The 15304-nt window shown below is 43.3% G+C and overlaps 1 protein-coding gene across 1 annotated transcript in view; it reads right to left on the bottom strand.

The window, feature by feature from the left end:
• The window catches only part of TRAPPC12 (trafficking protein particle complex 12), an 83335-nt gene that overhangs the window by 18777 nt on the left and 49254 nt on the right, over positions 1-15304 (bottom strand). Inside the window, 3 exon segments of the mRNA XM_015425359.1 lie at positions 722-820; positions 8501-8574; positions 13177-13249. Of these exon segments, the coding sequence (XP_015280845.1) occupies positions 722-820; positions 8501-8574; positions 13177-13249 (246 nt within the window).

Raw genomic sequence — 15304 nt, forward strand, 5'->3', positions numbered from 1 at the left:
AACCAAGGAAAGAATCTGATGCACAGAGAATGGAAGGTTTCTTTCTTTCTTTCCTTGTTTTAAATAACAATTGGAAGGCATCTGTCCATCAATCTCCATGATTTAAATAACAGTTGGAAGACACCTGCCCATCAGTCTTTGATTTTGATATATTTATTTCCTCCCAGAATTAAACCCAAATATATTTATTTCCCCCCAGAATTAAACCCAAAGAAATGATGATCATATAAACTAAGCTTGTTATTCCAATTTGGTCCTTACATCTGTCAAACAATTTTATTATGTTGTATGCTAATTTGCTGCTCACCCTTTACCTATATGTATGTACTGGCGACTCCCATTTCAATGTATCTGAAGAAGTGTGCATGCACACAAAAGCTCATGCCCACAATAAAACTTTGTTGGTCTTAAAGGTGCTACTGGACTCAAACTTTGTTCTGCTGCTTCAGACCAATATGACTACCCACCTGAATCTATCTAGTTGGAAGGCATGGATACTGTTTATTCAGCAGGTCCTCTCTGCATCAGGCACAAAGTCTTTTGTGCACAGTGACCACCTCTCTGTTAGATAACCTGTTAAACTGTTGGCTTTCTACTGTACCTCTGAATAACAAGCATCCATGTTATACACAGCCAAGGCAGTTTTTAAGCACACAAAATATTTGTTCTGTCACCGTCAAGAAGGATTGGCATCTGGCTTTATTCAGAGTCTAGTATATACCTGCAGGAAAATCCTTCCAATTCCACTCAACAGCTGAGGCTCTTGCTCGAGGTAATATTTGATGACTGTGTGATAGGTCTCCACAGCAAGTACATAGTCCTAAGGGGTACAAGAGCACACATACAGATATGGAAGGTCAGCATTTTTTCTTTGCTGTATGCATACCGTTTCAAAAAAGGGAGGGTGCACACATGCACGATAAACAGATATAAGTGGAAATCCCCCACATGGAGAAAGAATACCATCTTTGAAAAATGATGAAAGGTTTCCCACCCCAGCACTAACTGCTGTTCTGCTGGTTTTAGCAAAAAAAAAAAAAAGGAGTGTGGGGGGGATATATACAAGAAGCTGTATAGCCAGTTGGAAGAGAACTCCCTCTGTTCCCATTACACAGACATGAGGACACTGCAAGGGCAGGGCTCAAAGCTGAACCAAACGCAGGGGACCCAAATAACTCTGCCCCATAAGCCACAGTTTAAATGTAGCCCAGGTCCATACACAAAGAGGAAAGGGGAGCACATACTGAGCATCCTGCAATGACATCTAAACCTTTCCATCCAGCAACTGAAGCTTTCTGAAGTGTTCCAAGCAGAGACATCCTGGTTTACAGTGCAGTTCTAAGCAGAGGTGCACCTTCAGTGCCTATTGACTCCATGAACTTAGAAGGATGCATTTCAGCACAGGACGGCACTATTACTCTACTCCAAAAACTGCTTGTGCTTGAAAAACGGCTCCTGCTCTTGTGCGTTTTGATAAGGCAGAAGCCACTATAACTCGATGAAGGGAATTTTAAACAAGCTCAGTGCAACCAGACAGCGATTTAACAAAGAAGTTATTTTTCCTTTCCTTGTTTTGATTTTTGATGGATAGTTTAAAGATACAACTTTAAAAAATGGATTAAGGATGCTGATTTGTCCCTTTGAGTGCGGCTTCTTGACTGATGGGTCTTGCCCCTGATTTAACTGTGGTTTTTAAATGGAAAGAGTAAAAATTAAAAACTACATCAATGTAGAAAGAACAGAACGGGGACAATTTCATGTAATTGCACTGCTGAGAGGGAGGGAGAGAGGGAGGGACGGAGAGATGATCAGCTTGTGGTGTTAGGTTTTAAAGAGTTGTTCACTTGGATTCCTAATCTGATCCACTCCTAAGGCTTAGGGTGTGTGTGTGGAGGTAAGCAGTAACAACAAGAAACATGAAATAAATTTAAAAAAATGTGAATGGTTTAACACGGACTGCCCAAACTCAATAAAGAAATCTTACAAATGCTCTGTGCACTTAGCAGAACAGCTATCCCAGTTATATACAGAACCTATGAGCCTAGGAACAGGTGCAAGGGATTCTAGCACCCCCCCCCCCCTGGCCTGCTGTGATGTGCAGCTATGTCAATTGGCCCTGGACCAAAAGCTGCTTCTGAAGTTCCCAGGATCTTCAAATCTGCTGCATAATGGGGGTGGGGGTTCAAAGGCCTCTACACGTGCATAATTTCCCCATCTGACACTATGAATCCCACCAACAGGGCAATGCACCTTCCCTCCCCATTTCAGACCACCTCCCTTTCCTCAGTAAAGAGCCCCAAGCTCACTTTGTTTTTGAGCAGACTCCTCAAGTATTCCACCTGTAATATATCCAGTTCAGACCGCGTAGCCAGCTTGGGCTCCACGCGGTCCAGCGCAAACGTCGAGCTTCGCTCAAAGAGACAATGGACTATGCGGATCCTAGTCCGTGCCAATCAGTGGGCTAGGTTCCCGGCCGAGAGCCTATGGAACTCTTGGTCACTGTAAATAACCTATTGGGAAGTGGGTGTGTGTTATGGGTGGCGGTTCCACGGGACATATAAGCTGGGCCTGTGAGCCGGCTAAAGTTGTTCTTGATCTAATAAAGTACGCTAAGCTGAAATCACTCATCCGTATGCGTACTTTTCACCACCCTAGATCTCCTTTTTTGGGGGGGGTTGTTGGTGGGAAAGTTCGTTAATGTGGAGCACAACATCAGCCGCTTAGCCTTTCTGCAGCAGGGGAAAAGAAAGCCCCTGGGTACTTCTTTTGCCCTCTGAGAGGCATCTGGATAAAGAACTTGCCTTATTCTCTAGCTTAACTTAGTTCTTTTGCATCTAGCCAACACGATGTTGAGAAGGAAGAAAGCAACAGAACTTGGTTGTTGCTGTTGTAACTTCAATGATTTTTATATTGTATTTTATTTACTGTTGTACTGTTGAGCCTCCTTTGGCGGGGAGGGTGAGCTATAAATCAAATGAATGAATAGCCCAGACCCCTGTGAACTCAGGGATTGGGTAATTCATACATTTAATTTATAAATAAATAAATAAATATTTTAGATGGCAATGATGTGTGTGTGTGTGTGTGTGTGTGTGTATTTTAGATTGTATGTGCTAATTCAACCTAAGCAGTAATTGGAGGGCACATAGCAGAACCAGCTTGCTGAAGATAAAAGCTGGTATGTGTTTGGTCACTGACCAATAAGAGGCCTTCTGGGAACCCCATACATGCCATCTTGAGTTCTGTGGCAGAAGAAAGGCAGGTTCTAAATATAACAATAATAATAAAAAAAATTCCCCTGAAGTGGTACACTTTTTCTCATGGGTCTGTATACCTCCTTAGAAAGCTTATTTGAAAGCTCATCCATGTCAACATCTGCTTCTAAGGGGAAAGCTTCTTATTCCCAGTACATTAGCTTTTCTTATATAGGGCAATACAAGCACCCTTCCTCCCACATGCCTTCAGAAACAGTACAGAAATCCATGAGAGAGCTATACCATGGTCCTGGACATCAGAATGGGCTGCTCTTCCTTGACTCTTCAAGATACTGAAATGGAGAGGGAATGCCTCTGTATTCTTAAGGGATAAGGCCTTTCTTGTTCTGGCAAACAAATGGGTAATAACTTCCAAATAAGCTTCCTTCAGATCTCTTCCCCCACCCCCGTTCCTAAAATAATTACTTCTCTTAGAGAAGTTTTTACAGTAAATGTAACATGCATATACAGCACAGTCTCTGAATGGTTCCCCCATCATGAATTATACTGAGACATCAATGCACATGATGACTCTTTATAGAGTGTCAGAAAGACCATCCCAAAGGAAGCAGAGTCACAAGTACCCTTATGCCATGAAGGTCTCGGCCCCCAGCAGTCTGTTTTTGCAATGTTCTGTCCCTCCAAAAATGCTATTCTTCTCCTGATAACCTTCATTGCTATGTCCTTAGGTGAGCACTGTGGGCCCACCCTAGTTGTGAAGTTAATGACAACACACCTTTGTCTATTTTAATTCACTTTATGTAGGGTGTTCATCTAGGAGAGCTACTACAGTATAGGGCTTGGTGTCTCAGACGAGGATCTGGGACATCCGGGTTCAAATCCCCACTCCTCAAGAGCATCTGAAGGTCTGCTCCCATTCCAGGAACAGAAAGAAATAGCTCAAGAAGGGCTTGTTAGCAGGAAAAGGAAACAAAAGGGGTGCCCTGTGCTTCACCAGAAGACAAACATTAGGTTTTTGTTGAATAGCTAAATGAAAATTCTGCTTGAAATGTTTATAAATACATGGTACAAAACTCACAGTTTTGAAAAGTAAACAGAGGTGAGTGCTTCTGAGAATGCACTGGAACTAAAGGGATTGTTACAGAGACTACTTTTAAAAAAAGGATTCTAGTAAACCGTTTCTTGTCATTTTTCTGATTTAAGAACAAATGCCTGGTTTCCTTTAAAAAAAATCCTGATTAATAGTATGTTATTTTGATTCAATTGATAATACTTCTCTCAAATTTCCACCCAACACTTTTCTACTGGCCTCATTAGCAAGAAACGGGTTCCAAAATCTTTTTGTTGTTGTTGTTGTTGTGGCCAAGCCACAGCTGACCTATGGCAACCCTGTGGGGTTTTCATGGCAAGAGAGGTCCAGAGGTGGTTTGCCATTGCCTGCTTCCATGTCATGACCCTGGTATTCCTTGGAGGACTGCCACCCAAATACTATCCAGGGCTAACCATGCTTAGCTTCTGAGATCTGATGGGATCAGGCTAGCCTGGGCTGTCCAGGTCAGGGTCCCAAATCAGTTAGGATGTAATATACTTTTTGTCACTAGATGGCAGCAGGCTGCACTATGCACAGATTTCAGCAGGGAGGAAAAAAAATGAATGTTTATTGCCCATGACATGGAAGCTGACAAGTGAATGATCTATTTGACTGAATAATAAATAAATAAAAGCTGTGTCAAGTTCTTGAAAACACACTCTTCATTATCTGTTTTTCTTTGTGATTTGAAGTATTATCATGATGAAAAACAATACAAGTGACTTCACAGCACCCCTGAAATACACTAAAGCTTATCTTCTTCCTAGATTAAAAATGGTAAACTATATAGAAAAATTATGTCATCTGTTTTAAAGGGCATATGGCTGATACCAGTTTAAAGTAGGGGTATTTACACAAGTGCAAATCTGCAGGACCGCATGCAAGCAATTTATGCAAACTGTATCATATTGTAGCCAGTGTTCCCTCTAAGCTGAGTTAGTGTGAGCTAGCTCAGTTTTTTAGCCTCCGGCTCACATACTTTTGTCTCCGCTCAGGAAGGAGGGCTCCAGAGCAAACTAATTTATGCAGTAGCCAAATTGCTCGCTCACAACTTTAATGCCAGTAGCTCACAAAGTAGAATTGTTGCTCATAAGACTCCACAGCTTAGAGGGAACATTGAACTGTTAGTTCAGACATACAGCGCTTGCCTTTGCATGAAAGAGCCTAGGCCACCTTCCCTCATGTGGGGGAACGGATTGTTTGAAAGGAACAGGAAAAACCCAAATCAAAAGCCTTCATGGGTGCACACAGCAGTACTGCACAGTTTGCTGGATGGTGGCCACCGCTTTGAATTCCCATTTTCCTTCTGGAGTTCGGTATGTGAACATCACTCTCCAAAGTAAATGCAAATGATACCCAAGTTGTTAAGTGGAGACAGCACCATCCAAGGGAAAGTTGCAAGCAGATTTTAATGACGGCTTAAGGCTTGAATGCAATGCTGCCAAAACAGAGACCAGAATTCTCGAAATGGCCTTGGAAGTCTGTATTTAGAGATGGATGTTTATGCAAACCATTACTGCATTGGGATCTGAGATTGAGTTGCAGTGCTTCAAAAGAATCATTATATATATAAAAAAAACCCAAGTAGTAAAACAGATGGCTAGCCACTACTAAAGGGAGATGCTACACTTAGTATAAAGGAGGAGGACAATTACTTATTTACAACTGATTGCTGTATTTACAACTTGTTGAAATTACTTCTTTGTTTAATCTGTACTTGTTTATCATTTTCAATAAAGTTTTGAAACTAAAAAAACAAAAAAACAAAACAAACCCCTAAATAAAAGCCTGGGTAAAAAGATACATTGAACTGAATGAACAAAACAGTTAGGTTGATGGCAACCAGGACTAGGGCTTTTTCGTTTGTAGCTCCGTCTTATTGGAACGAGCTTCCTGCCGAGATCAGGGCCCTGCGGGACTTGTCACAGTTCCGCAGGGCCGTGAAAACAGAACGTTTTAGGCAGGCGCTCCGCTAGGAGCAACGCCCTACCAGTAGCGCCCTGTGTGAACTCCGATCCAACACGACCTAGCGCGGTGGCACCACTGAATGTGTCCCTAAACGGCACTTTATTTTTATCGCCATCGAATGAATGTTTGATATTGACTTGTCTATGTTTTTAAATGATGTATTTTATTCTACCACTGTAAAATGTATACTGCTTATCAGTTTTTGGAAGCCGCCCTGAGCCCACCTGGCGGGGAGGGCGGGGTAAAAGTGAAATAAATAAATAAAATAAATAAAAATTTTGGCGTGGTGTCTAAAAGACAGTAAAGTAGGCACCAGGTGAGCCGCAAGTGAGAGACTGTTCCATAAATGAGGTGCCACCACAGCAAATGCCCTGTATCTAGTTGCTACCTGCCTCACCTCTAAAGGTGTGGGGGAGGCATAGAGGGCAGGGCTTGAGAGGCATATCTTAACTGACAGCCTGGATAATATGGGAGGAGATGGTCCTTCAAGTAACCTGGCCCCAAGCCACTCAGGGCCTTAAAGGTAAGAATCGTTACTTCAAATTGTGCCTCAAAACAGATGCAAGATGGACAAAACTGAAAAAAGGAATTAATGTCTGGTAACAGCCCCACTTCCACACCTCACTTCCTGCTACCCTATTTTCCCATACTGTTCAGGCCTGTTTGAACTGCCACTGGGAGTCTGACTTACAGCAAGCAGCAGAAGGGGTACTGGTCAGTAGAAAGGCATCAATAGCTCAAAGGTTACCTCGTCCTTCAGCTGTACCTGAGGGGACACTCCAGATAGAGTTGTACAGCTTCTGGCTAGAATTTAGATTTCTGTTAACTTGAGGGGCAACCCAGTGCTTCAAGTTCTCTAAATGGTGCTCCCAGCTTTTTTTAAAAAAATCCGTTATAAAGGCGTATCAGATATGTTTGGAACAGCATGAGAGGATGGTGTGGGTGCTGGTGGGGTGTGAAACCTCCCCCACCCCAATTCCCTGATGGATCTGGAGAACTGACCATCAGTCAGTATTGTTTACTCAGAATGGCAATGGCCCTCCAAGGTCTCAGGCAGAGGTCTTTCACATCACCTCCTGCCTGATCCTTTTAACTGGAGAATCCAGGGATCGAACCTGGAACCTTCTGCATGCCAAGCAGATGCTCTGCCACTGAGCCACTGCTCCTCCCTAATGCTTCCTCAACAGGACAAACAGCAGCTTCCGGGATCATGTTAGAATGGGAAAATGCAAGGTGGGAACAGCTTTATCCCCCCCTTCCCAGCATCACTGGACTTTCTTTGATCTAGTTGGGGGCTTGACGGGTGAAGGGAAATGCCACTAGAGGTAAGGAGACTGCTAAAAATGTGGCAGAGCTTTGGGTGCCAACCAACTGGTGACCCAGCTTCATGCTCAGGGCAGCTCTTAAATATCTGCTGCTCTTGATGTACGATCAACACACAGATACCTCTTCCCGCCCAAGGTGGGTAGCTGTGTTAGTCTGTCTGGAGAATTGAACAGTGACTGACAAAAGCTCATACCCTGCCACAAATTTTGTTAGTCTTCAGTAGACTCTTGCTCTTTTCTACTGCAAGAAGTCAGCAGCAAAAATCTGAAAGGATTCCAGAAAACAAAGGAAATGACTTTCCAGACTTCTGGCCTCTTCTTTCTTTGTGGGCAGCCATCGCAATGAAAAGGTCTGGATTATTACCAGAGTCAGAGTGAACAATAAGAGACCCTGAAAGGATTCCAGAAAACAAAGGAAATAACTTTCCAGACTTCGGACAGAGGGGAAAAGACCCATTCCACTCTGGCCTCTTCTTTCTTTGTGGGCAGTTATCGCAATGAAAAGGTCTGAATTATTACCAGAGTCAGTGTGAACAATCAGAGAGCCATTAGAGAGTAGTACTAACGATTCATATTTTCTTCAGAACTTCACCCCATGCAAATATAAAAATAGGGGCATTGCTGAGATGTGTGACTACAGCAGAAATTCTAGGGCACAGTTTGAGCAAACAAAGGGGGATCCACAAAACTTATTCTAATTGCAGTGAACTCTCAGCCTTCAAAACGGCAGCTCTGCAAAATGCCTCGCATTGCTGCTGCCTGGGCTGTTCCGCGATTTCAGGAGGAAGGTCCAGCTGCAGTCCACAGCCCAGCCCGACAACGGGCAGTCTCGCTCATGCTCTGCCTCTCTGGCGCTCTATTCGAGGATATATGGTAACTCTGCAGCAATTGCAGCCACCTACCTTCATCATTAGGAGACAGTTTGCCATGGAGTACATCACCCGGCCCAGACGTGACCTCCACAGCTGAACGGAGGCTGTAAAATGAGAGCAGCTTGTGAATGTGCACAAATAAACTAGAAGCTCTTCCCCTAGCCGTCAATTATTGGTCATATGCATTCCAATTCAAAACGATTTCCCCCCTCGTTAACATCGCCACGTCGTCGCAAGCATAACGTTTCTAATATTCTGCCATGTTGCTCTGGAGGAAAACACACACACACACACACACAACACCCCCTGTACCTTCTCCATAGCAAGTTGTTTGATTGGTGCAGGGAACAGACTGCCAGAATAAATGAAGCAATAAGCTAAAGCTGGAGACAGCCTCTCAAGCTTTTAGCTCAGGCAACTCAAAGGAAGCATCCATTTCCCAATAACAGAACAAAAGGCAGGGGCTGAGAGAGAGAGAGAAAGAGAGAGTGAGAGCAGGAGCGCTAAGTAATTAGGACCATCAATGTGTAGTCATGTAATTTAGAAGATTAAATTTACACTCCTCAGCCGCCTCAAACTGACCAGCGAAGTTAAAATCTCATTTCGGAACCAGAGCATGAAGGTTGAAGAGCCGGCCTCGGTCTGGAGCCCTCTGGCCCTCTTGGCTCTGGCTTAGCAAGGCGGCAGGGAAACCTGCTGAGCTTGCCTGCCACCCCCACGCTCTGGGAGCTCAGGGGCTTCTGAAGGTTGCTGCCTTAAGCGGCCCTTGACTTCTCATTCCCTGAGCTTGCGGACAGGTGCCTGGTGTTTGTCAGAGAATGGCTCATGCAGAGATCCCACTGCTTAGGAAGGATGTGTGATCAGGCACAGCAAACCTGAAACCACTTTGTGACAGAAAACAAAAGACCCGGTAGAACTGGGGGGAATGAGTCCCTATAAACGTCAATCCTAAGAACAGTTTTGTGGGAGTAAGCCCCATTGGATAAAATGGGTCTCACCTCTGAGCAGAGCACTTCAAGGATTGCTCTCTCACTTCTGATACACAGGATTGGCCCGTAAATGTAGTGGCTTTCAGGTTTGGCTGGAATGCCTGGAGTGAAAGCACACAGCAAGATGTACATAACAGAAGAATGTGAGTTTAGGGCAAAATGCTTAAGAATGGCACCAGACATGCTGTATTGCTTTGCCTGTGTGACGTAATATGACGTTCTTTCCAGGGGTGCAAATTATTTACTTTATCAAAGCTTTAGGTAGCTCTAACAGATTAATCTATTTGTAAGTCAGTTCAAACGCTTGCACAGCCTTATTCCTAAAGGGCACATCAGCACACGGTGCTCTAAAAATCCAACGTAAACACACTGGGAAATGGGACTAAAAATTAAGGTAAGCACAAAGGAACAGTGTTAAGAAGCAACAGCAGAAGCAGGAGGCAATGTTGACACAAAACCAGGCCTGCACCTCCACAGAAGCCAGCCAATATTTTAAAGCAGCCAATTGATATTAGTGGGAATTCCATCAGCGGAAGTACAAGATCAAGTTCCGCTGTGCTAACCTACAGGATGCATAAACACAATTCAAAAGGCTTTTCAATGTTTAAAAAAAATTAATAACCAACAATTTTAAAAAAAGAAACAGCAAAAATATCCCCAATATTTCTAATTATAATAACCATTTCCACATGATATAATGTGCATTATTTGCAGTTAATAATACAGGCCCCGATTCTGGTGTGTTTGTACTAAGCTGCTGTTTTTTGTTTCTCAGGGAATTTGTGCATTTTGGAGCAGCTGCAGGACTCGAAGCCTTATCCAAAAAAAAAAAGAAAAGAAAAAAAAGGGAAAGCGCTGCCAGGAAAATGGTGCAATGCTAAATCTCTTTCTTCCCGCTGAACACATGAAGAATGAGATGCCCTACCCTCCTGTTTTGAAGAGAGGCACAGCAACCAAGCTGGTCTGTGCAACACCTACTCAGACCAGCAGTAGGGAAATGATGCTGCGCATCTAATCCCATAAAGAATGCAGGCTATTTCCAGTCATGGCTCAGGAGGCAAAAAAGGGGGGGGAAAGGGGGGGGAGAGTTGCCTCAGCTGGAGTTCACATGAAAACATAGATAGAAAGTTTCCTGCAGCTCAAAAATGCACCAGAGCCCCTTGCAGGGAGCTGATCTGATTGACCTACTCAGGCAGAGATGCCAACAGTCCCTACAATTGTCCTCTGGGCAGCATTAGGCAGGCAGGCAGCTGTAATGCTGCTGCACTCCAAGCACATAACAACCTCTCTCGCAGATGCTCCAACGCCCCCTCCCCCCTTCTGCTGGCTGCCTTGCTCAGAGTCTCTGCCCATCCGAGCTGAGCCCTGAAAAGCAGCTGCAGAAAGAGAAGGGGGGGGGGCAGTCAAAAACAATCACGCTGCTGGGCTATGAGAAGGAAGAAGGAAAGAACCACACAGCCCTACTGTGAGAAAAGTCTTCGACCGTAGCCAGAGGAAAACAGTTGGGAAGACCCAGGAGCCATAATTTGGCCACAGATGCTGAAAAGGGTGGTGGTAGGGGGTGAAAAATAGATAATAAGGACCACTATTTACATTTTTTTTGTCCTCACAATCACGGACGGCTTATAGCTAGGACCTAAATGCATGGATTTTAGTTGGATTTCTGGTGTGTGCGTGTGTGTGTGCGTCTTCTTCATTGCTTTGCAGATGCTAGTGTGCTATATGACTGGCTACTTCATTTCACTGAAGGCTCAAGCCGTCCCATTCCTGTCACCTATTCCCAAACAGGCAGCTGGTGGCAATTCATCCAAGAGGCAAAGGCAGATTCCCTTGTACTTTACAGGTTCTGTGGGTGGAGGTCTGTCACTGAAAACAGGTAACAAATTTCAGTCCTTGAGCTCAAATTAATCTCTTTCTTTCACTATTCTATTAATTTTTGTTTATAGGATTGCGCACAGGAGAAGGTCACTCTTTTCCAGCAATGCTCAAAATGCTACCTTGTTGTCTATCTCATCGCAGCTGCACCACCTCTGGCTGGACTCTTTCCCGCTCAATTACCCGATGCACGGGGAGGAGCACTGTGCACGTACACAGGCTCTTCTCCAGGGAGCATGCCAGGGTTGTGAGCTTGGTTGACTGGAACCCAGGTGGCTCTTTGACAGCATGAAAGCATGCTGGCTATGAAAAAACTTCATTAAGCTCACAATAGAACAGAAACTTGTCAAGAATGGCAGTCTTTATTTTAAAAGGTTAAAAGAAAATGTGACACATTCTTCTATCCAAATGGAGAGCACACAAACATCTAAAGAAATTAAAAATTCAGAGAAGCGGAAGCCTCTTTCCATGTGTTCATTCAAAGTAACACAAAATGTGTTGGGATAACTAAAGTTCCAGTCCTGAGGGATCTTGAGTACCTATGCTGCAATATCCTTGATTACGTTGTTTTGCTCCTGCTGAAAAAACTGGTAAACACCTGTGATGGACAGGAGGCTGTCCTACCCCCGAAAGAAAAAAAACAGCCACTCAGCTGAGCCTATGGGAGTGTGGTTCCAGCGTTCAATCACCTTTCAGAAGGGAGATGGAATGCTGGAGGGAAGCACAGCAGGAGTTAGCTCAGAGAGACAATATCACCATAGTTTTGAGTCTGCCTCAGCAAAAGAGCAGATAGTCTGTAGGCCAGCTCTGCCTGGTAGTGTGGCAAAGTGGTTTAACTCTACCTCTGGGAGAGGACAGAGTACCTGGTTGTTTGGCCTGTCTCTGGTGATGAGCAGACCTCATACAATTCAGACTGACTCCTGGGAAAGGGGAGACTGGTGTGGGTAGAATCCCGTGTGTGAGAAACAATCTCACCCAGAGTGAAAACCTGTTTGTACCTGCCAGTATTCAAGAGAATTCAAAACACACTCTGAAGCCGTAACTAGCGTAAAGTTGCATGCCTCCGCCAGGGCTCTCCTTTGACTGTCTGAAGACCTGTGTTGCTCATCTGTTCTCTAAAACCAACCTCTAAATAAATAAATCTTCTTTGGTATTTACATACGTCTGCCTCAGTGATCTCCGTGTTCTGCTTACTTCCCACTAAACGTACCTCATGGCAACAAACCCAAAGCTTTTATACTTGCAACCCTAAAAACATCTCATAACTGATGGAAGGTTTACAGTTCTAAACAAACCTGGTTCCCAAAATCATAAGAGGCTATGTGGGTCCCCTCAGTTGGCAGAAAAGGCTTATCATAGCACCCTGCAAAATATGCCATCAAAACATGGTAATACATGACACAAGATCCTTAAAAATAATCTCCTAGCCAGTGCTACCCTGGGGGGGCAAGTCTGGATCTAAAAAAGAGCTTCTGGTGTCAGAGAGAGACTTATGGACACATAGAGTTAAGACTGAATGGTCTTTTGGGGTTTTTTCTTCAAAGCTTTAGTTTCACACTGCTATAATAATAAATCTATCACTCTAGAATGGTGGCCATTTTCTTTTTTTAAACTGGAAAGATCTGATTTAATGCATTGCCATGATCAAAATAAAAGGCAAATCTGTGAAATGAATTCCAGCAAACAAAGGACAAGGTTCGTCATTCAAAAGGCAGAACCGGCTGTATGAACACCAGTACCACTGTTTTAACAGCTATGAAGCAATCTTGTGAGAACTTCTGACAGTTCCAAGGCAAGTGATAAAAATACATTGTCTGTGAAAAAGGCTGAAGGGATACTTACCCTGCCTGTTCTCCTGTGTAAGGTTAGTCATGCTTCCATCTTCTGCTAAGCCATGTTCCAAGTTGTCCAATATCTGGGGTGAATATTTTTTAAATGATTGTAAATAAAACAAAAGCTAGATAACATATTTTTCCCAAACGATATTTTGTATTTTTAGTTTTTAAACATTTTAAATGCCATTTAAAGACTAACACAAGAATCTTGTTCAGTTTAGAAAAAACTTCCTTCATTAAAGGTAAAGTCAGCCACAGTTGTCACATTCTGCATAAAAACAGCCCAACAGGATTCTTTGATGTGGGAACATCTGAAATCATCAATTTCATCAGCATCACTAGGATTAATTAGGAAAAAAAGGAGAACACCTTTGTACTGTAACTGTTACATGAAGAATATTAAAACACAAATTTGGGGCAATTTAAACCAAACAGCTGAGTGGTGCAGGGTCCATCCATCAGCTGTTAGGTTTAAAAGGCTGACAACCATTTCAGCCTAACAGCTGATGGGCAGACCCGCCCCATTGTTATGCTGAAATGGCTGTGAGCCATTTCACTGGTCTGCTTTGCAGCTAAACTGACCAGTGAAATGGCTGCCAGTCATTTAAACCTAACATTGGGGTGGGTCTGGCCGTCAGGTGTTGGGTTTAAATTGTTGTGAGTAATTAAGCCTGTAGCCCCCCCACTTTGAAGTAGGAGGAAGCGAAATGGACAGGTTAAACGGCTGCCAGCCATTTAACCCTTCCCGGGTGATCCCACCCCCCTTTCTCCTGGCTGTGGTGAACCAAACTTGCTGGTTTGGGGCCTTTTGACTCAGTTTGGTTTGGGGTTTGGTTCAGGGGCCACCCCAAACCCCGAACCAATTTTTTTTAGGTTTGTGCCCATCCCTAATTAAGATACCACATATACTTGTGATGCACACAATTTAAGAGAGATGTCAATTGGTTACCTATTAGCTTGTGCAAGACCAAGACTGTATGGTAATATAGCTAGAGCCAACCAGCTCAGCACATCCTATCATGATGAACACAGGCCACTCAGCCATCTTAAGTTGGCCAATCAGGGGCTCTTCTGCATAGCCAGGATAACAAAGTAAGGATACTGTAAAACCAAGACTGTATGGTAATATAGCTAGAGCAAACCAGCTCAGCACATCCTATCATGATGAGCACAGGCCACTCAGCCATCTTAAGTTGGCATAGCCAGGATAACAAAGTAAGGATACTGTAAAATATCTGGCAAGGGCTATATTCAATCTCCCAAGTGGTGCTGGCTTGAGCTAGAGGACTGGATTTGGATGCAAAGCTCTGAACTGAGCTCTGCTCATCAGTGAAAATCTGTAGGTAACCTTGGAACAGATTTGATCAAACCTACTCCACAAGGTGTCTATCAGGAGGATCAACCGTATGTACACCACCCTGAAGTGCTTAGAGAAATGACAGGACACAAATGTAATTAAATACACTGAATTTTTAAAATATCAAAATGATTCCAAAGGAGTACTGATTAGTAATACTGTCTGTATTTTCATAAGATGTACAGTGTCCAACAGAACTTAGAAGTTTTATTCTCAGTGCTTCTTCCTGGATCACATTCTTCTTTAAAAACATGTCTGCGATTAATATAACAAACTGCTTGGTTTTAATTTTTTTAAAGATACTCTGAGAGTGACCATAATGTTATTGAGTTCAACATTTGTATAAATAGGGAGTTGCACAAAAAGACCGACACAACCACTTTTAACTTTAAAAGGGGTAACTTCTCTGATATGAGGGGACATGTGAGGAAGAAACTGAAAGGAAAAGTAGAAAGGGTCGAAACCATTGGGGAACTACAATCCTAGAGGCTCAGAAAAAATATATACCGCAGGTTAGGAAAGGCACATAGGGAAAAGCCTGCATGGTTAACTAACAAAGTAATGGAAGCTGTAAAAGGTAAGAAGGATTCCTTTAAGTGGTGGAAAGCTAGTCTCAGTGAGATTGATAAAAGGGAACACAGGCTGTGGCAAATAAAATGCAAGTCTGTGATCAGGCAGGCAAAAAAGGAATATGAGAAGCATATAGCAAAAAATATAAAGACCAACAAAAAAACTTTCTTCAAATACATTAGAAGTAGGAAACCAGCCAGGGAGGCAG

Source organism: Gekko japonicus, unplaced genomic scaffold (genome assembly GCF_001447785.1).
Source record: "Gekko japonicus isolate JY-2015 unplaced genomic scaffold, Gekko_japonicus_V1.1 scaffold153, whole genome shotgun sequence".
NCBI classification, from domain to species: Eukaryota; Metazoa; Chordata; class Lepidosauria; order Squamata; family Gekkonidae; genus Gekko; species Gekko japonicus.